The sequence below is a fragment of the Phoxinus phoxinus genome, assembly GCF_949152265.1.
Source record: "Phoxinus phoxinus genome assembly, chromosome: 12".
In the NCBI taxonomy this organism is placed as follows: domain Eukaryota; kingdom Metazoa; phylum Chordata; class Actinopteri; order Cypriniformes; family Leuciscidae; genus Phoxinus; species Phoxinus phoxinus.
In genome coordinates this window covers 26813598-26836308 of record NC_136887.1, presented here as the reverse complement: position 1 = coordinate 26836308, position 22711 = coordinate 26813598, and the positions used below count along the sequence as shown (strand labels likewise).

Below are 22711 nucleotides of genomic sequence, written 5' to 3'. Positions count from 1 at the left end.
ACTCTTCATTTGTGCTCTTGTTCTCATAGTGACATTTCCCAGCAAGTGTTGTAATGCTGAGAATATAAACTGCAAAATTCTTTATCAGTATTTTTTTATCTTGTTTTTCAGGAAAATATCTAAACATCTCTAAAACAAGCTAAATTAACAAAGCAAAAAAAGGGGGAGTTTTAAAGGAAATCTTATACATTTTTGTTAGGGTTATCTTATTTAAAATATATCAAAGTTAACATTATTGATCAATAAAATTATTTGTTTGCAGTGTACTAGGAAAAGAGGATGAAACACCGCTTTTTAACAGTACACGTTGAATGTTTTAAAGAAATGAATTATCCTGCCAATAAAAGCATAAACTTTTAATATATTTTTTAGACCTCTCCACAGTTGATCAATGGTTCAGATTGCAAAGACACTGATCTTTCTCTGCATGCTGATTGGATGGTCACAGGCTTTTCCGCACCGTGATGTCATCAGTGAAAATGAAGCAATGAAAGATGCGGACAGGGTAGAGGGAGAAAGAAGAGATGCTATTCTAAATGTGAGTACATCTGTTTGTTGTGTATTGTAAACTGCTGCAAAATGTGCATCTTAAAATTTTCCAGTTCAGTTTCCTGCTAATGGATTATACTGCTTCAAGTTAGCATTTACTATTGAAAGAAATAACATAGTTTCTGTTTAGGTCACTGATTTTACTCCACCAGTGTGCCGTGTGGTAAATGACACTTCAGACTGTCTTTATTCATGTGGAAATACAATTATGGAAGTGACCTATATCATGACAGATGGAGCTGGTTCAGGAATCGATCACACCCGTGTTTCTTCCTTTGGTGGGGCTTTCAGCACATTTACTCAATATGATGGTCTAGATGAAAATGGCTACAATGCAACCCTTTTGCATTATTCTGGGATCTGCTGCCTTGAAGATGTGGAGGTTTCTGTGGTGGACAAAGCAGGAAACAGGGGAACGTGTCCTGTCATTATAAAACGTGTCAAGCCATGACTTTCATTCTCTCATCACTCCACCACAACAATGTCTCTTTGGTCAATACTGATTATGCTGTTCTAAGATGTACATGAAAAATTTACATGTAGGCCTACAAATAATTTGACAATGCATTTTTAAGTACAGTTAAAGTGCTTGATGTCAATATTAAGTCAATGCTTTTATGAATGCTATAATACATGAAAATGTGATTCCTTGCCAGTATTTTTTAATTTATTCTAATTATTTTTCTGCATTCATGTAGTTTCACTAATTGCGTTGCTGTACCATTAGAGAATAAAGACAAACTTGTGAAAGTATGTTTCTAACTTTTATTCTACTTAGTGAAGTTCACAACGTAATTTCTGGAGGAGTAAACCCCATCTTCATTTAACTGCTGGAGCATATAAGCAACCGCTCACCTTGCTCTGGCATCAGCTGTTTTGGCATCTCTCCATCTTCACCAACTCCACCAATATAATTCAGGCATCTTGCTACCATACTCATCATCCAAGCATTAGTAGTCCCACTGGAGGCTATATCGCTCGCCCCTACACGGCAAAGGAACTTGTGAAATATAGTGCTAAATAGCCAAACCTTTTTATTATTATTATTTTACATTGTGCAGAGTACTGGGTTTAGTTTAAAATAAGAATTTCATTCTGAATTTAATTTTAAGACTGATATTAACAAATAGTGAGTCAAAGGGTGTCAAAGTCTTGATTGTCATTGAATCTTAAACTGTTATATATCACTTTGCACAAGTAGGTTATTTGTCACTACAATAGAATTAACACAGCTTCTGCTCATTGAGTTATCGATATAGATATAGATATAAATATATATGTTTTTACTCATGTGCAACCCACAACCTGACCACGTGCCCTATTCTTCAGCACAATGGTAACCACAAACTACTCTAACAAAGATATTTCCCTTCCGTTACTCAGAAACATAAAATAAAACTTAATTTCAACTAAAACTAAAAATGATAGTAAAAAATGATAATAAAAACTAACAGTGGTCTAGTTTCAGTTACTGCAACAAAAATGCTTAAGGTAGTCCTTACACAAATGGATTAAGTAACATTACATAATGGATTGAACAGAATAACATTAAGTACTAACACAGTGTTTAGCAATTGTGTTCCTTTCACTCATTTTAATCAAGTCAATTGTACAAGCAGCAATGACAATTTCAATCATATCAATGAAATTGATTGTTTTCCTAGGTTTCGAGTCTTGTCATTGTATTATTGTGCGGATTATTAGTCTTGTGTCGCTGGTTTACTTTTAGTGTTTTATTTCTTGTATACATACCCAAAATACTTTTGTTAATGTAAATTGCATCTTTTGGTGAGTGTCTTGATTTGTTTCTTGTCTAAGGTTAGACTTATGAATCTTTTTTATTCTGTCTTATCACTTTACAATTACTTTACAATAAACTGCACTTGGGTTTATTAACATTGACTTGCTGGAGTGGATATATTGTTACAGTGTTTGAGAATTGCATTTACTATTTTCCAGTGAAGTATGATCAGGTATTCGTCCTACCTCTCCCTGATGAGAAATTCACTGCATTCCAGCATTTCAATACAGTCCACATGATGTCCACTAAAGACCGCATTTTCAACAAGTAAATAGTAGGAATTGTGGTGAAAGGAAAAAGTGGTGAGTAGATCCTCTAAATTAATGCTGTAATGTAAATCTTAGAAGGAGAACTGATACACACAAAAATCAAGTATACCTGAAACATGCATAACATATGTATACATTTTACATGATGCCTTTTGTTTGATAAATGGATGCAAACAGTTTTCTTTTTTCAAATGAATAATCAAATTCTTTAGAGAAGTCTGATGTTGAGATATTTGTCCAAAAATGATTGAATGATTCCAATAGTAGCCGTCACAGTTAGGAATAACAGATCACACAGGATCAAGTAAAACCCAGGCAACCTAGAAACAACAGCAAGAATGAGCTGTAATATGTTACAACTTGACACTAGTTAAAATAATAATATTATATAAACAAATTTAATAAAAAATCTTTTGATTATCACCTTTTTTCGGATTCACTGATATAGCCAGTAAAGTACATCTCCCTGCCCACAATATACATAATTCCTCCAAGAGCAGCAAGCACTATGAAAAGGGGAAAATGAAGACCTTTTACACAAGTTATAAAATGGTTTCTTTTCTTTCTTTTTTTATACACCATTAAATTCTGTGTAACTATATAATTGTTGTATAGAAATATACAATGTACAAATTATAGAAATATACTATGTTACATACCTTCATTGCAAAAGATGCCAGACATCCACAATACCACCAGGAAAATGGAATGAAACTCTACACTGTTCTGGCTAAAGAAATGGTGGAAATACATTTTGTGACAACTTACCAATCAAAGTAGATTTCATATTTGATTGTTAGTGAATGAAAGTGTGTGAAGTATGAGAGGCATCAATGAAGCAGTTTGGCTGTAAATATATTTTCATCTTACTGTGCACGAAATGTCCTTTCAAAATCAGGTGGTCCAGTAACAATGGGTGGCATAATTTTATGCTTCATCCTCGACCGCCCCACACGTCTTGCCTGAAATGCTAAGATATTCAATCACTATTATTCAGCCACACCTTTTTACCCCTCTATAACAAATACAATGATACAAATAACAAATAATTATACATATCTGACATGTGATTTCAAGTATATAGTATTAGCTTGGTAATCATACAAACATTTATAGAACCTTTCTGATTTATGAATGATTAAGTTATCTTGAAATAGCTAACTGAAATCGAACATCATTTTAATTACCACTAAACCTTGACCTGATCTTATTACACATTTGTCCGATTTTGGCCAGACAAATCAAAAGTTCTAGTTTACTTTTTATTTTATTTCATTTTTTACTTTTGGCAACACATCTTTAACAACATTAAATGTATTAAACGATTTGAAATGTTATGTTTACTCCTATAGAAATACAGATTCCAGATAGTTTAATTATGTTCTACATCAAATAGTAAAATGATCAATGTTTTTAAGAAACCTAATCGGAATAACTTTATTTTACCATCAATAATTTATTTTAATCTCCAAAGACCTATTTACTGCAGAGCAATACAGAAAAATAGTATAAATAAAAAGAGGGTCCTTTGCTGAACATATGAGCAACCTTTATGAGTTTTTAAGGGTGTCTTATTTTTTATTAGGCCAACTATGATTTAGTCCACTTGCAGTGCACGTTTGTATTTTTGATGGTGCAGATTCAGAAGATAAGCTACTTACCTATTTGGAGAGCAGATATTATTGACACTGTTGCGAGGAGAACTGGCAGATCCGAAGTCATATTTCTGGTTCGGAACAACTCCTTTTTTTTATTAAGTCTAGCCACAAAGATGTGAAAATAGGTCCGTATTCGCCTGTTGCAGATTACCTCCTGTTTTTAAGATCAGGAAATACCGGTTTAACGTTTGCAAAAGGTGTAGCATTGCATCATGATTCATGTCAGACTATGGACTAACATTATGCACTTCACCTTTCCAGTTGGGGAAAGACTAAAACGATTGCATTAGTCGCGTGGGCGATGTTTTTGAACTTGGGCCTTTACTTGGATTCGACTAAATTTACAAAGCCAACACAATAAGCAGTTTTTTATTTTTAGAGCCTGTACCTACCTTTTGCACACAAACAGTGTTTTTTAAAGATTCGTTCGAAGAGTCATCTGAGGATTTTATTTGGGCGTGGTCTAAAACCAAATACTTTTGAGAACGGTTAACCAGTTAAATGCATAGACAGTATATAAGAGGTTAAATGAGGCGAATTGTCCGATTGAATCGATTCTCTAAAATGATTCAGACTTCCCAAAGCTAGCACAGCGCTCTTGTGTAAGGGAATCAGTGCTGGGCGCTCGACGCTGATGATGTCAGACACTGTGCGCCGGGAACTGCCAGCTCTGCGCTGCTGACGCTTCCGCCACAGCCAGGCAAATATAGAAGCAGCTTTCTTTAATTATCTCTAATAAACAACAGAGGAAGCGCGAACATGGACAGCGATGATGACAATATGGAAGAAGAGGTCAAAGGTACGACAAGCGTATTCACAAACGACGCGGTGTGCCTAACTTTGTTTTTGTCGTCTTCTCGGGGTGAACTATTATGCAGTCTCATTCTGCCGAAGATTAGCCTAGTACCGACAGCTGTCCTCTGTATGTCTGTCAAACTGTCAGCTGTCAAACACCCGAGGCCCGTAAGCTTTTTAATTTTAAAAAAACCCAGATGACAGCGAGTCCTATTTCGGCTTTGGACTAGTTATGATTCCTTCTGAAATCCCATTATAAAAAGAAAGTAAAAACATAGACTGATTTTGTTCTCTTGAATATATTTAATTTTATTACATTTACTGACACTTTGTATAATATATAATATTTGTAAGGCGCCTGTAAATATCGTATAGGTTGAATTTATATTTGCATGGATGTAATATTGTTGAAGCCACGTGGTTAAGAAAGTGTGGTGTTGACACCAGAACTGCAGAGTCTCGTTCAGCTCTGGACTTTTAATTTATTTACAATCAATTAATTTACAATCACTTTGGATTTTTTTCTATGTTAAGTATCTAACTGTACTGATGTTATTAAACTGGGACATTAAAAGTAGTGCTATTTTTAAGTATAGTGTGCATAATCATCAATCTATTCCTTTTTAGGGCCACTGGATGAGGATGACCAGCCTCATGGTTTCTGTACTGTGACCTACTCCTCCAGTGACAGATTTGAGGGACACTTTGTTCATGGGGAGAAGAATGGAAAAGGAAAATTCTTCTTTTTTGATGGCAGGTTTGAGACTTGTGGTGTATGTTGGCACCATTGTTAAGTTTATTATTGATTTTCACTGTATGATTTGTATGGTTAGAGATAATTGGCCATAAATTACCCACATTACTGAACTATACCAGGTTAGGATGGGAAAAAAATAAGGCTGTGTGAAGGGGAAAGAGAGTGATTATCTGACCAATCAACTGCCTTCTGGGTTTCATGAATTAACTATGTATAGAGTTAAGAATCATATCACTGTGATTCAATATCATTTAAATGGATAGGTCACCCAAAAAGGACAATTCTATCATCATTTACTCACCCCCAAGTTGTTCCAAACCTGTATGAATTTCTTTTTTTCTGCGGAACACAAAAGAAAATATTTGTAATTATATGGGTAACCAAACAGTTGATGGGCCCCATTGACTTCCATAGTATTTTTTTTATATACTAAAAATCAACTGTTTGTTTACTGACATTCTTCAAAATATCTTCCTTTGTGTTCAGCAGAAGAAAGAAATTTGTTTGTAACAACTTGAGGTTGAGTAAATGATGACATAATTTTCATTTTTGGGTGAACTATCCCTTTAAGTGCACATGCATCATCACCAGCAGTCTTGAAAGGTGTGAAAGAGAATTAACTTGAAGAATTAACTTTTCCCGATTCTATTTGCTTCTCTTTGGTGTCCTAGTATTTCTTTTTACACTAAAACTTATTTGGATCAATTTAATTATAGCAAATAAATAAATGTAATTATTTTTCACCCGCACATTACCTTTTTTCTCCCCTCTATAGTACGCTGGAGGGTTTCTATGTGGACGATGCTTTGCAGGGCCAGGGCATTTATTCTTATGAGGATGGAGGAGCATTACATGGTACTTATGTAGACGGCGAGCTCAATGGACCTGCTCAAGAGTTCAATTCAGATGGTCAACCGGTCTTCAGGGGCCAGTACAAGGACAACATTCGCTGTGGCATGTGCTGGGTCTATTACCCGGTTTGTTTTGCCCTACATCAAGCACTTTAATATTGAACTATGAACAGTGAGTCTATTGAAAAGCTCAAGGTTTATGTATATATAAGTTTTCTTTTTTTTCCCTGTCGTCTAAAGGATGGCGCCTGCGTGGTGGGGGGAGTGAATGAAGATGGAGAGATGACAGGAAAGGCAGTGGCTTATGTTTACCCTGATGGGCGTACAGCTCTGTATGGCTCCTTTGTTGATGGAGAACTGATTGAGGCCCAACTTGCCACTCTTACCACTCAAGAGAATGGCAGACCACATTTCACTGTTGATCCAGAGAGTTAGTAGTACTTTTATTTACACTCTCATATGTCTTATTTGAAACTGTTTACCCGTTGATGCAAATTAAAAGCCCTAAATCTGGTTAGTAAACATTCATCTTGGCATACAAGTTCTAGGATAATCTTTCTTTTCTGACTCTCTTAGGTCCTGTTTACTGCTACGATAAATCCACCTCATCATGTATCGCCAGCCATAAACTATTGCCTGACCACTACGAAAGTCAACGGTTGGTGCAAGCTGTGATCAACCATGTAAACCTCAATCTATAAAATCTTGTTTTGAACAGAAAACATGTACTTGTTTGTTCCAGTGATGGATTGTCTGGTCTTGTCATTTCAGTGGGGGAAATTCAGTTGGTTCTCTAGTCTAAATACATTATTTCTTATGTCTTCATCTTGTTGATTCAAGCTGAAAGGTGGTTTTCTTTTGGTTTAACAGTGTGTATGTGGGACTTTCACTTATTTCCGGAGCTGGAGAAGGGCTATTTGCAAAAACTGAGGCTGAGGATAACACAGTGATGGCTTTTTATAATGGTGTCCGCATTACACATTCAGAGGTTTGTTTGTTTCCATTTTTCATCATTTAATGCCAGAATGTAATACTTTTTCATTTTTAAAGATGAATGGTGTGCTAAATTTAAAGTATTCTAAAATCCGTTTATGTTTAAATTAACAGGTGGACAGTCGGGACTGGTCCCTGAATGGGAACACTATTTCATTAGATGAGGACACTGTGATTGATGTTCCGGAACCTTTCAATCTGATTGAGAATTATTGTGCATCTCTAGGTCACAAGGCCAATCACTCCTTCTCTCCCAATTGCAAATATGACCCGTGAGTGTGAATGTATATTTTAGAAACATTGTGCTTTTGTTTTTATATATTAATCTGAGGAGCATTTGGTTGGATATTTCAATTTAAACAAATCATATGTTGGACAGTATTGGGTTAGTCGTGTAACCATTGTACTAAGAGCTGTTTTTACCTGTCCAGGTACGTCCATCCTCGTTTTGGGCAAATAAAATGCATCCGAGCAATCCGTGCCATTGAGAAGGATGAAGAACTCACTGTTGCTTATGGTTATGACCATGAGCCATCAGGGAAGTCTGATCCAGAAGCACCAGAATGGTACACAAAGCAATTGCTGGAGTTTCAGCAGAGGGTGTCAGGAAAAGGGGTTGACAAGACCTGCTAAGACCCTTCTCGCCACCGCTGTCCTGGAAAAATATGATCTCCCATCCCAGCCTTCAACTACCACCAGAAACTCTAACTTTGTCCTTTGACTATCACAAGCTAACAATTACAAATAATCACACACCTGAACTGATTTCTGGCATCCTCATCCATTTACAAGTATTTTAACTGTGAAATCCTTGCTCAGATCACTGAGCAAGCAGCAAAATTCTATGGTTCTACAATGTGGAAGGTCCTGGTATGTGTCAGTCAGTGACTGAGTTGGTTGAAATAATAAGAGCAAGTGATTTAAAAGGCATTTTGACTTAAATCTATGAGTGGAGTTGAAAAGTTTTAACGACTATTGTTACTATTCCTTTAAGTATTCAACGTCTTTACCACAACTTGTCAACCATGCATGCAGTATTAAACCAATATAGTGTCTTTTGCTGCTTTGCTCATGTTTTCCCCAAGAACTAAAAATATAAATTTGTTGTTATTACCAACAGTTATTCTTGTGAACAAATTTGTTCTGTCTCTATTATCATGTACAAAAAGCTACAATTAAGTTTATATAGGCTCCAGTTGTCTTGAAGTATAGTAATATACTGGCAAGGCCCTTTATTTATTTGTGATATTTTTATGTTTTTTCACACACCAAGAGTAAAAATCTACTCCACAAAAGAAAGTTTAAGTAAAGTGTAGCCTACTTTATATGTTGGGAAAAGACTGAACAGAATCAGAATGTATCTGAGACTAGGGCACGGGGTGAAGAGAAATCTTTTTTTACTGATCTGAACTTCAGCCTTTGATATGCAAAAGATACCAACAAAGATTTATTAATAAAACTCCAGCATAGAGCACAAGTTCATTTGACTCATCTTTTCAACGTTCTCGGTTATTATATAAGGAGGTAAGGTTATATATTATATAAGTAGCATATGTTATGAAATGTAGAAATTATAAATCGGATTTTCTTTATGCCAAAATGCGGGAATATTTAATGCCAAAGTAATCAGGTCAACACTCGCTGTAAATGTCCACATAATGGGGGCGTGGTCATCGTGCTGCACCTGCGCGCGCCAGGTAAATGAGTGACACGCTCGGCTTCACCACTTTCTTCTTAACAAAGCGGCCCGGAAGTGATAAAGGGAAAACGGCATAGGTAAATACGCAATATATTCTAATTTAAAGAACTTAAAATTTTCACTTTATACTTTTAAATTGTGTTTGACATTGCTTCAGAATAGCGTTTACTATAATTAGGTTACTGAAGTGGTTTTGTAGTTCCAGATTCAAACCAAACGTGGAAAGCGATAGTGATTTACTGCTTCAAGTCAGTACGTTTGATACATGATCCAACTCCGTTTAGAGACATAACAGTGAAAGGTTTTTCTCTTTTAAATAATATTTATAAACATAAAACTACTGTTTGATTCTTCTGTCCCCGCTGAAGGCCTGAGAATGGACCGTGACCGTTACAGGTATTTCATCTTCAATCAGAAGAGTGTGGTGGTCCTCGGCATCCTTCAGGTGGCGTGCGCGGGGCTTTGCGTGGTTTGCGGCTTTATGGACGCAGTTTTCCGAAAGAGCACAACTCTGAGTGAAACTAGGGCTCCACTCTGGGCTGGACTGGTGAGAAAGCTTAAACACTTTCAATTTATTTATTTTAAAATGGCTTCCCCAGTTAACCAATAATGCAGCATCACAGTTTGCCAGAATATTGTTGGCAAACTGGTTCAGTCTCAAGAAGATCACGTAAAAAAGATTAATATGAAGGTTACATTGAATGTCTATCAAAATAGATCACATTTCACTATATTATAACCTTAACATGATTTTCTTTTTCTCACTGCTGCTGAACATGGTTTCATTCATTCATTATTAACCATTTCAGTAGGCCCAATTCTATGGGCCATTTCTTGCCATACATGAGCAACTGTTCATGAATGATTTTCTGGGGTAGGTTGCCTTGCCAGGTCTTTCCCCAACAACACTCCCCATACATGATTTGGGAGTCGGGACTCACTCACACATTGATGCGGACAATTTAACGTCTCCAATTCACCTACACTGCATGCTTTTGGATTGTGGGGGAAAGCAGAGGAAACCCACGCAGATACAGGGAGAACATGCATACTCCACACAGAAAGGCCTCCTGGCTCAGACCGGGGACCATCTTGCTGTGAGGTGACAGTGCTACCCTCTGACTGAGCCTCTGTGAAAGTGGTTTAGAATGAACTTAATACTGATTTTTAGTAACAGAAGATTATGCACATAATCATAAAGAAGATTAGGCTTCGGGGTCCCCCACTTGAACCGCATTCACCCTATTGACACTGATTCTGTAAAGCTCATTTTACTTTTTCCTCCTCTTTTAGATTATGGCTGCACCTGGTGTACTTGCCCTTTTTGCATCTCAGAAGAAAAACCCTATTTTGGTAATTACTTTTTTTCTTCTTGTGAATTAAGTATTTTTCCTGACAGTTGTCTCTTTCTACCAGTTGATATTAACGCGCTCTCTTTAATACTTTAAGGTAAACGCCATGATCGTCTCCTCTGTGGTGTCGCTTTTTGCTGTTGTGATTGTCTTTGTTTATGCTTGCATCACTCTCAGCTATGGAGAGGATGATGATGAGGTCTTTCATCCCCATCCTATCCCTGAAGTGGTACAGTCACACCAGATCATGTTTAATTTGCTATGTTATACCCTCAGCTTAAAATATAGAAATGATTGATAATGCTGTGTCCTGTGTAGAGGGTTGTACTCAGCCGGATGGTAAAAGGCGCAAACAGCACTCTTCTGTTGGCCTGCACGGGGTCTCTGCTCTTTTCTTCTCTGATTGTATACGTTGGCTGTCGCAGTCTGCCGTTTTGCGGCTGCTACGATTCTGCAAATGGCATGGTGGGTGAAGTCTTTTCTAAAACAAGGATCTCATAAGAAAATTGCAATATCTAAAAGTTAATATACAGTACACAGTATTGAGCTTTTAATCACTGCATGGTTGGGTATTTTACAGGACTTTCTAGTTCCTCAGAATGATCCTTGTTCTCCAACTGAACTCGTATGCACTTGGCAAGGTACGCAAGAGATGTTGTTGAAGTGGCTTTGTACACACTGAGATAACAAAATCATATTTCATGAGTCATCTGCCACATGAGCCACAATGTATGCAATTATGATGATGTTAGTGAGGATGTGGCTGAATATAATGAGATTTTATTTTTTCTCATGCAGATGGTGAAGAGCGCATCTTTAACTCCCCCGTGTCATTCATTGATCGCTGTCCTGAGCAGGAACAGCAAGACCTCTCCACGCTTCCACCATATAGCAGACTAGCTTAGTCATTTTTAAAAAAAATTTATGTATGTGACTGGACAACATATCAAATATTGGGAAATTTAGTTAATTAATTTGCCAAAGAAAGTGTAAAATGTCCAAATTTCATCGAGCTTGCTTGTTTCAATTCTACTTAAATGTGTTTATTGATGTTTAAGTTATTATCAGTGCCATATCAATTTTAAATTATATTTTAGTGCTTTTTTTTCTAAACGCATATGCCTTAGCTTTATACTTTTTTACATCAAACTGATATTTTTGCATAAATAAACCTGTATATATTTTACAATAAACAATTATTAATTAAGAATTCGATTTGCCTCTTTATGGATCTAAAACTATTGCTTTTAAATGGATGTTCAGACTAATAAAAGTAATCAGTTCCAGAAATTTAATTTGGATTATGCACTTGATGTTGGCACCCATGTCAAACACTAAACTGTATCGTTTTTTAAGATGCGTTTCAGTTCATTACTTTATAAAGAATTTCATAGTCTGACGAGAATTGATTTCCCATATGCACTCTTTAATTGGATAAATAAGGCACAACATTCTTCTGAAGTTCAAAGATGTGGTACTTTATTTCTTAGTAAAACATTAACTGTTAAAATCAAAACCGTAACACGCAGACGCATGATTTCTTTTGCACTCCTTTGATTACAGTAGATTGATGGTTTATATTGTTGATTTCCTTAACTTTCACTCAACTCACTACCCAACATTGAAGATTGGAATTGTATCAGAAAAAATATTAGTAAAGATATGTTGTGCATGCTTGAGTTCTAGCATTTTTGTTTTATCAACTGTTGACCCCTGATAGCATGTATTGGGCTCATACACTGTTTGCAAGATGCATAACTTCCACTGAAAGAATAATAAACCATAAGTAACCTACATGCAATAATAAAGTGTGTCACTTGAAACATTCAACAATCTTCCATATATTTGCTGCATTTGTAATTTTCAATCTGGAACATTCTGTGGACTTTTGAGATCTGCTTAAATTGTACATTGTTATCTGTTATTAATGTGTTAATGCAAACAGAAATACATAAATAGACAAACAATAGAACCCAGAACAAGAGCGTTTATCTAGAGATCAATTCAGCGTGACAAAAAGTATGAATGCTCATGATGTTTCTGGCAGATAAATGATGAGATAATCATTTTGTAAAGACCCAGGGTCAAAACAGAAAGCACAAATAGACACGTCTTTACTATGCATTCAATATTTAAGGGCCATACCATGCACAGTTCCTCAGCCAATCATATGCTCCCCTACTGTATCGTGTACCCCAATCAAACAATGGAACGCATCAGCTAACCTGGCCCTTAACCAACCCACTTCACATACATATTTGAAAATCATATGCAAAATCACTTTTTGGCAATTCCCCATAAAAAAAAAAAAAATGTCATGCCTGAGATTCTTTCACGCACTTCACAGGACCTGCTGTGCTGTTACATTAAAGACATGAATGGATATTTCGTAATGGACTAAACTCTGTGCTGCATATTAGTGTGGGAAATAAAATGGCCAAAGGGAAAGAGATAATTTAGCCATTAGCGAGTCTGTATGTTTTTACTACTAAGATTATACATTCAAATATAGATTGATATCAGACCTTTTGTTCAGATCAATGCATGCACAGAGCCATGAATAATATGAGGTAATCATAATAATCTGTGATTATACCGTACAGATCATTTTCATTTTGCCTAATAAAGCAGTACTACATACCAAACATGACCTTAGACACTGACGTAAATATCCTCAGTGAATTATTGTCCCTTTTTACCAAAAAGTCTTTTTAAACTAAATTTTGAGCCGATTCACAAGAAGGACTGGATAACATGCATAACTCCTTACAGTTGTTTTATTCAGATAAGTGACTGCTAAAAGAAAATAAATTGGCAATAAATAAAATACTGGCAGTGAAACAAGGACTGGCTTTAAGACTTTTTCAGAAAGGCAAGGATATCAGCTTTATTTTACTTTTAAATTCATCCCTCGCTTCTCTAATAATAAATAACCTGCATTTAGTGAGCGTTTGTCGGTTTGTCTTTTCCTCCCAACTTTCACAGGAAGCGCCTGCCTGTGTGTGGGTGGGAGAGGATGAGAGAACAAACACACAGACTAAACCAGATTTGCGTTTCAACTGGGAGGCTGAAGTGATTTAACAGAACAGTTTATCTAATTTTGGCAAGAAAATAGTTTCAAAGATATGATTAAAAAGGTAACATCTTGTGTATGACAATTTCACCCTTCAATTCCACTGCGGAACTGCATAACCGACAAAACTAGTAGGTAATTCTAGTGAAAGTGTTTGGCAGTGGCATATGAAGCTTGTATATGTAAGGTAGGTTGGCCTACATGCAACTTGTCAAAGCTTCTAATGAGTGTTGGAGAAACGTTTTCCTAAAGTCGTTTCCCCTTTAAATAATGGCCATATTCTGCACGTCAGACACACTAAGAAATCTTGAGAATAAATGTTCCTGTGTCCTCAATCCTGGAGTTCCGCTTCACAGAGAACACAAAAGCACCTCTAAATCTGCTTCTCTAAAAAGTGCTTCACCTTCTATCATCTCCGTTCTGTAAAGGGGTGCCTCCTCCTTTAAACGTGCACTTCGTTAGCTCCTCCAACAACCACAGCCCCAACTTCCCCTCTCCTCCTCATCCTGCCTCCTGAGAGTGACAGTATCTCCTAATCCGCAAGGTGGCTGGCTTAATATCAGCGGCTTCTGAGATTTCAGCTTGTGCGCCACAGTCATAAAAATGGCCTCTACGTGGTCACTGTCATTCCGACTGCCATCGTCGTTTCCGTAGGGGTTTTTGGCAGAGGTCTCGAACAGAGGCATTGAGTGTGCATCGGCAAACTGCTGTGCTACGTCAGTGCTTACTTGTGCTGCGTGGCGCAGGTCGCATTTGTTGCCGACCAGGATTCTGGGCACCTCCTGCCCCAGGGCATGCTGACGGCACTCCTCAATCCATGACGGAAGGCTACGGAAACTAACGGCATTAGTGACGTCGTAGACAAACACCACAGCGTGGACGTTGCGGTAGTAGTGCTGCACCATACTCTTACGGAAGCGCTCCTGGCCTGCGGTGTCCCACAACTGGACCTGGAGAGGGGAAAAGGGAGAGCAATTAGCAGTCAACTTATGTCATCATAGCACACATATCTGTTCTTTAAACGTTGCAGGAGAATGCAGGGTGTGTTCATGCCTAATTTAACAACACTGGCAGGTATTATGTGAATGGTGAAGTGTGGGTCTTGTGCATGAGAGGTTTTCGAAAATATCATTAAGTGTGCAACAGAGCTCTATACTGAGGCTACTATGACAGCTGGGAACGTCATAGGGGAAGAACAAGCGGTTACACCAATGCATTGACACACTAATGAGCCTAACACTGCATTTGATTTCACTGTCTTGTTATTGTCTTTCAAACTGTATCATATTTGATGCCTGAATTTCTAAGGCCTCTAAATTTTCAACATAATCAAACATGATTCAACACAATCTACTACATGCGTTCTGTGGTCTGATTGATAGTTTGTGGTACATGTATTTTTGCTTTGAAATCTTTAGTTTTTATATACGGTAATATAATAATATACGTTGTATGAAGTAAACATAAGAATAACTTTTGATGAACACTTAGTGGATTGAAGCAACTTTAGTTTTGTTTTAACTAAAAGCAACTTGCACTGACGTATCTTAAAGTATGTCAATGCCATTGTTTCATCTCAAGATGCACACCAGTAATGTTTTTTTCTAAGGCACATCTATAAAAGCTAATTAAATATCCTAATTGAACTCCGGCCTAATCCTGGCTTAATCTAAACCCTGTTTGTGAAACAAGGCCATAGTGATAACTGATATTTTATATGCATTTTAATTTCGTATTCTGCTATATTGTTACAAAAATCTCATTACATTAAATTCTATCAGAATTTCATCTTACTTTTGGGCATAAATAACTGCTCCAGATTGCATATTTGAGCTAAATTTGGGCCTCTGAATAAAATTGAGGTATATTTTTCTCCCCAAGTGTATCGAATATGATACAAAACATAAAACACATGTGCAAACTGTTCTGTTACATAAAAAAATATAATAATAATAATAATAATCTGACTATTATCTCATTGTGTCAGGTTTTACTGGGTACGCAAACTGGAGTAAATTAACACAATTAATAAATAAAATTACAAGCATCCTCACCTTGATTTTCTCGCCATCTATTTCAATAATCTTCTCCCGAAAATCCACCCCGATAGTGGCCTCAGTCCTGTCTGGAAACTTGCCCGCACAGAATCTATAGGTGAGGCAAGTCTTGCCAACTCCAGAATCACCGATCACGATTATCTTAAAGATTCGAGTCCGTGGGGGAGGCAGCGAAGAGCTGGTCAAAGATGAGCTAAATTCAAATGAGGACTCGATATCTGCCATGCTGTCTTCCTATAGAGAAACAAGTGCCCCTTACAGACTGACACAGTGAAAATGTACTAACGTTAACGGGTCAGATTCAAACGTAGGTTTCGCTTAACCTTCAGCCCCTCACCTCAAGCTTCATGTGCAAAACTCAGAGATTCAAACGTTGGTGAGTGTATTTGACGTGTTGACCGGTACACTGTACATTTTGCTGATGCATTCCTGGCGGAGTCCTCTGTCTGTTTGGGTCTTTAGCCACGTACGACGTTGACACATAACTGTAATCTCGCGAGAAGTTACAGAATACTGAGAGAGTTTGTTTGGTAGGCTACTTCCAAAAAATACACACAAAGAAAGAAAAAACACATAACAAAAATGTAACATACATCTGTAAACAGAACCTACAGAGCACATAAAAAACACACTCACAAACTAAATAAATATACAAGTAATTAAATTAAATCAATTATTTTTTGTATAAATAACGTGGTAGATGATTTCACTTTCTTTCCAGAGATGATTTGATTAATATTTGTTATTTTAACATTGATGGATAATGGACTAAAAAGATTAAATTATGTTCGTTCACTGATTCATTCGCTTAAAAGCCGTTCACGAGTGAAACCTCACTGTACATAGTGTGGCTTCAAGTAAACACTGACAGTTACCAAAGTCCAACTCTAGATTTAGGCTACTGGACGACTGCTGAAAATGTTGGTAAGTTCTTACAATTTGTTAGGCTACTGTTTTAAACCGGTAGCCTAATAAAACACTCAATGAAATGTTAAAAGTTTATTCACTAAAATGTTTTCATTATGTTCAACTATTTGTTTGAATTTATAGCCTATAAAGTGTGTCACAATGTCACTCAACGGTGCAACACTAGTAGCCTATATGAAACTGTTCTTAGGCATCATTGTCTGGAGATCATGCAGATTTAATTTGCTGATAAATAGGTACATCAAGGTGTTGAGCTGGAAACGCCTCCCTCAGGACTGGAGAGAGAGTTTCATACTCTATTTAACTTTGATGCTCTGCAATTTCTGTCTGAACTCATTTCTACCTTCCAACCAGAGGTTGACAAGGTACCCACTTTAACTTATATATAATTTCTAATAGTTTTTACAGTTTGTTACTCTGTTTTAAGATCAAAATATAATAGTCAATAACAATATATATATATAGGCTATATATATCAAAATGAGAATGTTGATTTGTTGTGTTTTTGGAACTAACCTGCACAGTAATCCATTTAAAATAGAGGAAACTCAAATTACATATTTACTCATAACAATGTTTGTTTATGTATTTATTTTTTGGACACGTTTTCATTAAGAGATATTCTCACTCTTTTGCAAGGTTTTGAACTTGAGAGTTCTCCGGAAAGTTCAATTGGATCTTACTGGAGAGTTACCAGACTTTCTGCAGGACACAGCTCACATCCGAAATGATCCCAGCTGGAGAGTTAACCCAGTTCCAGACAGATTACACTGCAGACATGTGGACATTGGTGACCTTTCACCCTGTGATACACAACGTCTTATAATGGGACTACAATCTACTGCCCAAGGGTTACAGGTAGGACTTAGTTGTGCCAATATGATGGTGGTGACATACAGTACAGAAAACTATAGTGGCAAACGTATACTACAATCAATGCACTGAATAAAGAACAGATAAATAATGGATTCCTGGTTGTAATTATACTATTGTTCTGCTCTGTTGTAGGTTGATTTTGATGATGGCAACTGTCCAACATATCGCAATCAAATAAAGGGCATTTATAATGTTTACCTGGCTGTGCACAACCAATTTCAGGGTGAGTCTTATGTCATCTCTTGCTACTTTTTTTATTAAAATTGTGATCTGGAAAGCATGTGTTAACAATTTGTCACATTTCTTATAAATAGATGTACCACCCATTTCTCAGGCTCCAGTCCTGATGCTCCGTCCTCGAGCGTGGAACATGGTGGAGCACAACATGATGGTATGGATCTGTAGTGAGCTGGTATAATGGCACAGATTAAATATATATACATACAAAATATGTTGATCCAGAAACATGTCTTACTTGGCAAAATCACAGTGAACAAAATGAAAGATAACTGAGAAATCTCTTTAGCTGTAAATGAGCTAACCCTGAATAATAAAATATCCTTCTTGGTAGCGAGAAGACTATGAACATCTGTTTCGCTGTAGGTGAATGGTCGAGAGGTTCCTGGTCCATTGTTCGATTTTGGTCTGCTGATGTTTCATAATGCAAAACTACTTCTTCAAAACCAGAGTGGCCCTTTTTTCTACTTGTCCAAGGTCAGTGTCAGATCATGTTTCTTCATACATAACTTTAATGTATATCAAACATATCCAAGAAAATCTTCCTGTTTTGTTGTACAGGTTGAGAGCTACATGGAAGCCAGATTGTGGAGTCAGATTTTTTTCTGGACTGAGAAGAAGGTGCAGATCGAGATTGCATATGATCCATTGCAGTTTTAACTACCATGCAGTTCATATTCCGATTGAATTATTTTGTAGCTTGGCCTGCCAGCGGGCTGTATAAAGGCTACCGTGCTGATCGAGTGTGTCCTGGCATCGTTCGAGATGGAAGAGATTTTGTATGAGCTCAAGGAACACTCTGCTGGTCTCAACTGTGGCATCTGGGATTACTCCGCTTCATTTGTCAACAAATTCGGTCAGCTCATATGCTTTCTGCAAGTTTGACGGCTTTAAACCCAATCACATCTCTTGTTAATGACGATGGTTTGCTTTCTAGGTCATCGGGCTGATTTCCTCCTCCCTGACCGCAGTAAGTATGTAGATATGGAGAAGCGTTTTCTGCACAGCTACATGGACCTTCTAGTGCAGACGTGTCACCGCAGGGGTGCCCTAGCAACAGGTGGCATGGCAGCTTTGCTGTTGCCTAGAGACAAAGAGAGTGACTTCTACAAGACTGTACTCGCTACTGTCACCAGGCAAGATGCAAATAACAGCTCTATGGTTATGATGATTTGAATCCAATCCATAATCACAATAAAAATGCAGTGGCACATAAATCCAAATACGGCATAAAACATGAAATGGCCTTAACTTTTTGAGTTATTTGGATATCATATATTTTCATTATGCTATAATAAGGCAGCATCAATCATGCACAAATTATACCTTAAATCACGCACCTTTTTTGGAGATGATCAAAGCCATCAGGCTGACTATTGTTCCCTTGCAGACGATAAAACATATGCCTAGGCCTATTCACATTGAAGGAGGAGCACAAACCATATCTAAGGACCAGCGTATAATAGAGACTTTAGACTTTAGACTTGGAAACCACCAACCTTGGCAACCGCATAGCAATCCTATACAGCCCTTCAAACCATCCACAACACCATAACATTGTAAGGGCCTGTTTTGCACAGGTGTACTCTCTAGTCAAGTTTATCAGACTCTACTTATGTCATTACAGTTCTGTAATCCATATTTGAATTGCCCGATCAGTCATATTAATTTTAAAATTGAACACAAGTTATGGTAAAGCCTAGGCTACATATAATGTATTTGTGCTGAACAAAAAACACAGCTCATCCAATTGTACTTCTGTATTTGTTCTTCATACAAATGATCTTTCTCGTGTTGCTTCAGACTTAAGTTACTGGAGATCAAAGCAGGAGTTGATGGGTTCATGGTTTACGACATGGACCTGATTAAGCCCATGCAAAAAGTAAGTGTCCCACGGCACGTACTATAACAGGTTGTTCATAGGTCTATTCATTGACTTTCCCATCACATCACTAGCATATATAAAACTGTTTCTCTCACACAGCTGTTCCAGCTTCACTCTCACGGTCAGAACCAACTCATGCAGCTGCGTGAAGACATCAGTGTGACCCCTGAGGACTTGCTTATTATGCCTGCAGTTAGTTCAATTCCATCACTACAAATCATGTCAACTTATTAATACATTTGTGGTCAAAGTTCCTTTCAAGGTCTTTAGTGTGGTGAGGTTTTGCAAATTTGTATTATAGTTTAAATGGAGTCGCCATTATATTTAATTTTCAAGTGCTTTATCTCTATATAGGGAGGAGTAACATTGCATGGACTGAGGTACAACATCGCTGTAGGAGTCCTCTTCATTGAAGCCTGGCTTTCAGGTACAGGACAGTTTTTTTCTTAAACAACACTTTTATGCTTTGTGCTCAAAAAATTTGAGGTTTTATGAATATTGACTTTTAACACCAGGCAGAGGTCATTTCTTCTATCTGGGGAAGGTTGAGGATTCAGCAACTGCAGAGATATCTAGATCTCAGGTCAGTTCACAACACTGCCCAGCTCACACGGTACAATACAACGCCATCTCTTATTCTAAGAGGCTGCATTTATCAGGTTTGGCAGTGGATCCGGCACCAGGTGAGACTGGAGGATGATGGGATGGTGGTGACACAAGCTCTAGTCAGCAGCTTGGCCGACGATCTGATGGGAGATCTAAAGGCAGCCATAAATTGCCAAACAAACAGGTAGAGAATGCTGGTGAAATACATTTGTTGGAATGTACACAAAATTAAGTGGGATTAAAGCAAGAGACCATGCGTTGCAGTGATTTTACCATTACAGGGTGTTCTTGTGGACGATATGAAACAATTACTATTTAATTTATCAATTATAACATGTATAAAAAAAATTATATTACAAAATGAAAATTCAATATATACTAATAAAACAAAGTACTAATTAAATAAACCTCCTCAAAGTTATATAGTTTATTAGTCTAACTCGGTGAAGCCTGAACAAAGGAGGATCAGATCAGATCTTACATTACGGACATTGCAGTTTATTGTTCTCTGTTTACATCTGCACTCTTAAAAATAAAGGTTCTTTATTGGCATCAATGGTTCCACAATGGATCTTTAACATCCATGGAATCTTTCCACTGCACAAAAGGTTCCTTGTAGTGGAAAAGGGGTCTTTATATTATTAAAATGTTCTTCACACTATTAAAATAAATGATTATTTTAAGATCCGTTCACTGAAAGGTTCTTATGGGAACCAAAAACGGTGTGCAGGCCTCAGCAGAAGCAGCAGGACTAAATGGCATGTTCACTGATGCCGGTAAACTGTTAATTGTCTTAAGTGTTCCACAGGTTCATGTGCAATAATTGTTTATGGTTCACTGAACAAGCATGAAAAACTAAAGATTGTCTGAAGATGTTCCAATAAAGCTTACTTGGATTTATAGTGTCCTGAAAAAGGGGTTTCTTTTTTATATAATAGTTTATTAAAATTGTTTTCAGTAATTGAAATAAAGCTAAAATAAAATATAAATAGTAGGCCTATATGACAAAAAATAGAAATGTGACCATGGCAAGTAACTGAAATAAGTTGATGTAAACTATAACTGAAATAAAAAGAAAGCTAAATAGATATATTTTAGAAACCTAAAAAGGCACAAGCACATAATAAAATTACTACAGCTTATGAACTAAAATGATAAAATATAAAAGCTAATTAAAAAAATATATAGTAGTATATAAATATTAAAATAACACTGGACTAACTGTAGTTTCACATTGTTGTGTATATATTGCCTATGTTCAACATTACTCATCCAATCAGAGTTCAGTCATATATATATATATTTGGTAGATGAATGAATACTGCTTTAATGATTTTTATTTAATGTCCCCCAGGGGTCTCAACAATATCTCAGAAAAATGCAGTATTAAAAAAATAATTTTGTCTAAATTACCATTGTAAATCTGTTACATACAGAGAGCTATGCCACCTATGATTGCCCAAGAGCTCACATTGAGAAATACTGACCTTTTCTCTTTCCACCCTCTTTAGAGACAGAGAGAGGTTGATGACTGCTGTGTCCATGTTTCTAGAGATAGTGCAGAAGAATAATTTCCCAGAGTTCATCACTACATACCTTAACCTGGACCACACTTTCCTCAGCTCTCAGAGCCAACATGAGAACGGACCGACAGATGCGGTGCCCAAAGCCAGACTCTAAACAAGTGTGGGATTACACAAGTCTAAAATTACTTCTACATCACAAGCAAAATAATACATCCATGAATGCATGAATATGTTTTCGTAACATTTGTGAAACTAGTCTTCATACCTAGATTTTTAGACAAATAATTATGAAGATGGGTCAAAATACTTCCATATAACGATAGCACAGTAGTACTAGTACTCGACCAATTGACTTAAAATGATAGGCCAAAGCAACCAAAAATCAAGATATGTCTAATCGTAATTCCCCTCCTCAACAACTATATGAGGAATATATGAGGAATCCTAATTTCAAAAGTGTAACATCTAGACCTGGACCAAGGCAAAGTTCTAAAATATTTTACTGGATCAAAAAGAATAATTTAATAAATAAATTACAAAGAACTGGCCTTCAAATATTGTTGTGGAACATGGAGAGCCTTGGTTGAGAACCATAGCTATAGAACATGAGTTGAGGCTATAATTCAGTTTAATATATTTTAAAAGGCATCTTATTTCCAAACAACCAGTAAAAGTACTCAAGCACAAATGTAACTTTAGCAGCCTCTGCAAATTCTTGTGGTCTGTATTTTCTAAGAAATTAAATGGTTACATCTTAGTGTACAACCAAATGTGGAAATTAAAAACAAAAAGAGAAGTGC

The 22711-nt window shown here is 36.8% G+C and overlaps 5 protein-coding genes across 9 annotated transcripts; 3 read left to right on the top strand and 2 right to left on the bottom strand.

Moving 5' to 3' along the window:
* Window positions 1–342: 342 nt before the first annotated feature.
* On the bottom strand, window positions 343–4975 carry mgst2 (microsomal glutathione S-transferase 2). Its single transcript, XM_079630441.1, has 7 exons — window positions 4670–4975; window positions 4281–4431; window positions 3490–3589; window positions 3279–3349; window positions 3044–3125; window positions 1405–2939; window positions 343–935 (listed from the first exon to the last, which is right to left on the bottom strand). The coding sequence occupies exons 2-6, from the start codon at window positions 4339–4341 to the stop codon at window positions 2828–2830; spliced, it is 426 nt and encodes a 141-aa protein (XP_079486567.1). The 5' UTR covers window positions 4342–4431; window positions 4670–4975; the 3' UTR covers window positions 343–935; window positions 1405–2827.
* setd7 (SET domain containing 7, histone lysine methyltransferase) lies at window positions 4820–9149 on the top strand. The gene is made up of 8 exons (XM_079630435.1): window positions 4820–5076; window positions 5700–5829; window positions 6605–6806; window positions 6921–7110; window positions 7257–7338; window positions 7551–7668; window positions 7788–7945; window positions 8105–9149. The coding sequence occupies exons 1-8, from the start codon at window positions 5037–5039 to the stop codon at window positions 8304–8306; spliced, it is 1122 nt and encodes a 373-aa protein (XP_079486561.1). The 5' UTR covers window positions 4820–5036; the 3' UTR covers window positions 8307–9149.
* Window positions 9150–9313: 164 nt separating this feature from the next.
* Window positions 9314–11937, top strand: LOC307007943 (uncharacterized protein). 3 transcript variants are annotated; one of them, XM_079630440.1, is made up of 8 exons: window positions 9327–9449; window positions 9572–9620; window positions 9741–9919; window positions 10666–10725; window positions 10822–10953; window positions 11043–11189; window positions 11305–11365; window positions 11523–11937. In XM_079630440.1, the coding sequence occupies exons 3-8, from the start codon at window positions 9749–9751 to the stop codon at window positions 11627–11629; spliced, it is 678 nt and encodes a 225-aa protein (XP_079486566.1). In that variant the 5' UTR covers window positions 9327–9449; window positions 9572–9620; window positions 9741–9748; the 3' UTR covers window positions 11630–11937. The 3 variants fall into 3 exon arrangements, with proteins under 3 accessions (XP_079486564.1, XP_079486566.1, XP_079486565.1); XM_079630439.1 differs by having other exon boundaries at window positions 9396–9449; window positions 9572–9624; XM_079630438.1 differs by lacking the exon at window positions 9572–9620 and having other exon boundaries at window positions 9314–9449.
* Window positions 11938–12045: 108 nt separating this feature from the next.
* rab33ba (RAB33B, member RAS oncogene family a) lies at window positions 12046–17014 on the bottom strand. 2 transcript variants are annotated; one of them, XM_079630436.1, is made up of 3 exons: window positions 16192–17014; window positions 15852–16088; window positions 12046–14747 (listed from the first exon to the last, which is right to left on the bottom strand). In XM_079630436.1, the coding sequence occupies exons 1-3, from the start codon at window positions 16201–16203 to the stop codon at window positions 14256–14258; spliced, it is 741 nt and encodes a 246-aa protein (XP_079486562.1). In that variant the 5' UTR covers window positions 16204–17014; the 3' UTR covers window positions 12046–14255. The 2 variants fall into 2 exon arrangements, with proteins under 2 accessions (XP_079486562.1, XP_079486563.1); XM_079630437.1 differs by having other exon boundaries at window positions 12138–14747; window positions 15852–16116; window positions 16192–16351.
* On the top strand, window positions 16690–22711 carry ugl (ureidoglycolate lyase). Of its 2 annotated transcripts, XM_079630433.1 has the most exons (15): window positions 16690–16778; window positions 17018–17146; window positions 17421–17639; window positions 17790–17880; window positions 17972–18048; window positions 18261–18371; window positions 18456–18515; window positions 18594–18750; window positions 18832–19030; window positions 19698–19776; window positions 19879–19971; window positions 20134–20206; window positions 20295–20362; window positions 20439–20569; window positions 21897–22711. In XM_079630433.1, exons 1-15 carry the CDS (start codon window positions 16773–16775, stop codon window positions 22063–22065), a joined length of 1662 nt encoding a protein of 553 aa, XP_079486559.1. In that variant the 5' UTR covers window positions 16690–16772; the 3' UTR covers window positions 22066–22711. The 2 variants fall into 2 exon arrangements, with proteins under 2 accessions (XP_079486559.1, XP_079486558.1); XM_079630432.1 differs by having other exon boundaries at window positions 16720–16778; window positions 18261–18515.

What these genes read in the sequence shown, in the direction of transcription:
- rab33ba (XM_079630436.1), bottom strand. An exon ending in TAGATGGCGAGAAAATCAAG is followed by an intron (nt 14,748 to 15,851) that starts GTGAGGATGCTT and finishes TCCCCTCTCCAG; the next exon opens with GTCCAGTTGTGGGACACCGC.
- mgst2 (XM_079630441.1), bottom strand. Translation starts at nt 4,341, where the DNA reads ATGACTTCGGATCTGCCAGTTCTCCTCGCAACAGTGTCAATAATATCT. An exon ending in GAAAGGACATTTCGTGCACA is followed by an intron (nt 3,350 to 3,489) that starts GTAAGATGAAAA and finishes CCATTTCTTTAG; the next exon opens with CCAGAACAGTGTAGAGTTTC. An exon ending in TGGCATCTTTTGCAATGAAG is followed by an intron (nt 3,126 to 3,278) that starts GTATGTAACATA and finishes CCCTTTTCATAG; the next exon opens with TGCTTGCTGCTCTTGGAGGA.
- setd7 (XM_079630435.1), top strand. Translation starts at nt 5,037, where the DNA reads ATGGACAGCGATGATGACAATATGGAAGAAGAGGTCAAAG. An exon ending in TTCTTCTTTTTTGATGGCAG is followed by an intron (nt 5,830 to 6,604) that starts GTTTGAGACTTG and finishes TCCCCTCTATAG; the next exon opens with TACGCTGGAGGGTTTCTATG. An exon ending in TGTGCTGGGTCTATTACCCG is followed by an intron (nt 6,807 to 6,920) that starts GTTTGTTTTGCC and finishes TGTCGTCTAAAG; the next exon opens with GATGGCGCCTGCGTGGTGGG.
- LOC307007943 (XM_079630438.1), top strand. Translation starts at nt 9,749, where the DNA reads ATGGACCGTGACCGTTACAGGTATTTCATCTTCAATCAGAAGAGTGTG. An exon ending in CCCATCCTATCCCTGAAGTG is followed by an intron (nt 10,954 to 11,042) that starts GTACAGTCACAC and finishes TGTCCTGTGTAG; the next exon opens with AGGGTTGTACTCAGCCGGAT. An exon ending in ACTCGTATGCACTTGGCAAG is followed by an intron (nt 11,366 to 11,522) that starts GTACGCAAGAGA and finishes TTTCTCATGCAG; the next exon opens with ATGGTGAAGAGCGCATCTTT.
- ugl (XM_079630432.1), top strand. An exon ending in TCCAACCAGAGGTTGACAAG is followed by an intron (nt 17,147 to 17,420) that starts GTACCCACTTTA and finishes CTCTTTTGCAAG; the next exon opens with GTTTTGAACTTGAGAGTTCT. An exon ending in CATTGAAGCCTGGCTTTCAG is followed by an intron (nt 20,207 to 20,294) that starts GTACAGGACAGT and finishes TTTTAACACCAG; the next exon opens with GCAGAGGTCATTTCTTCTAT.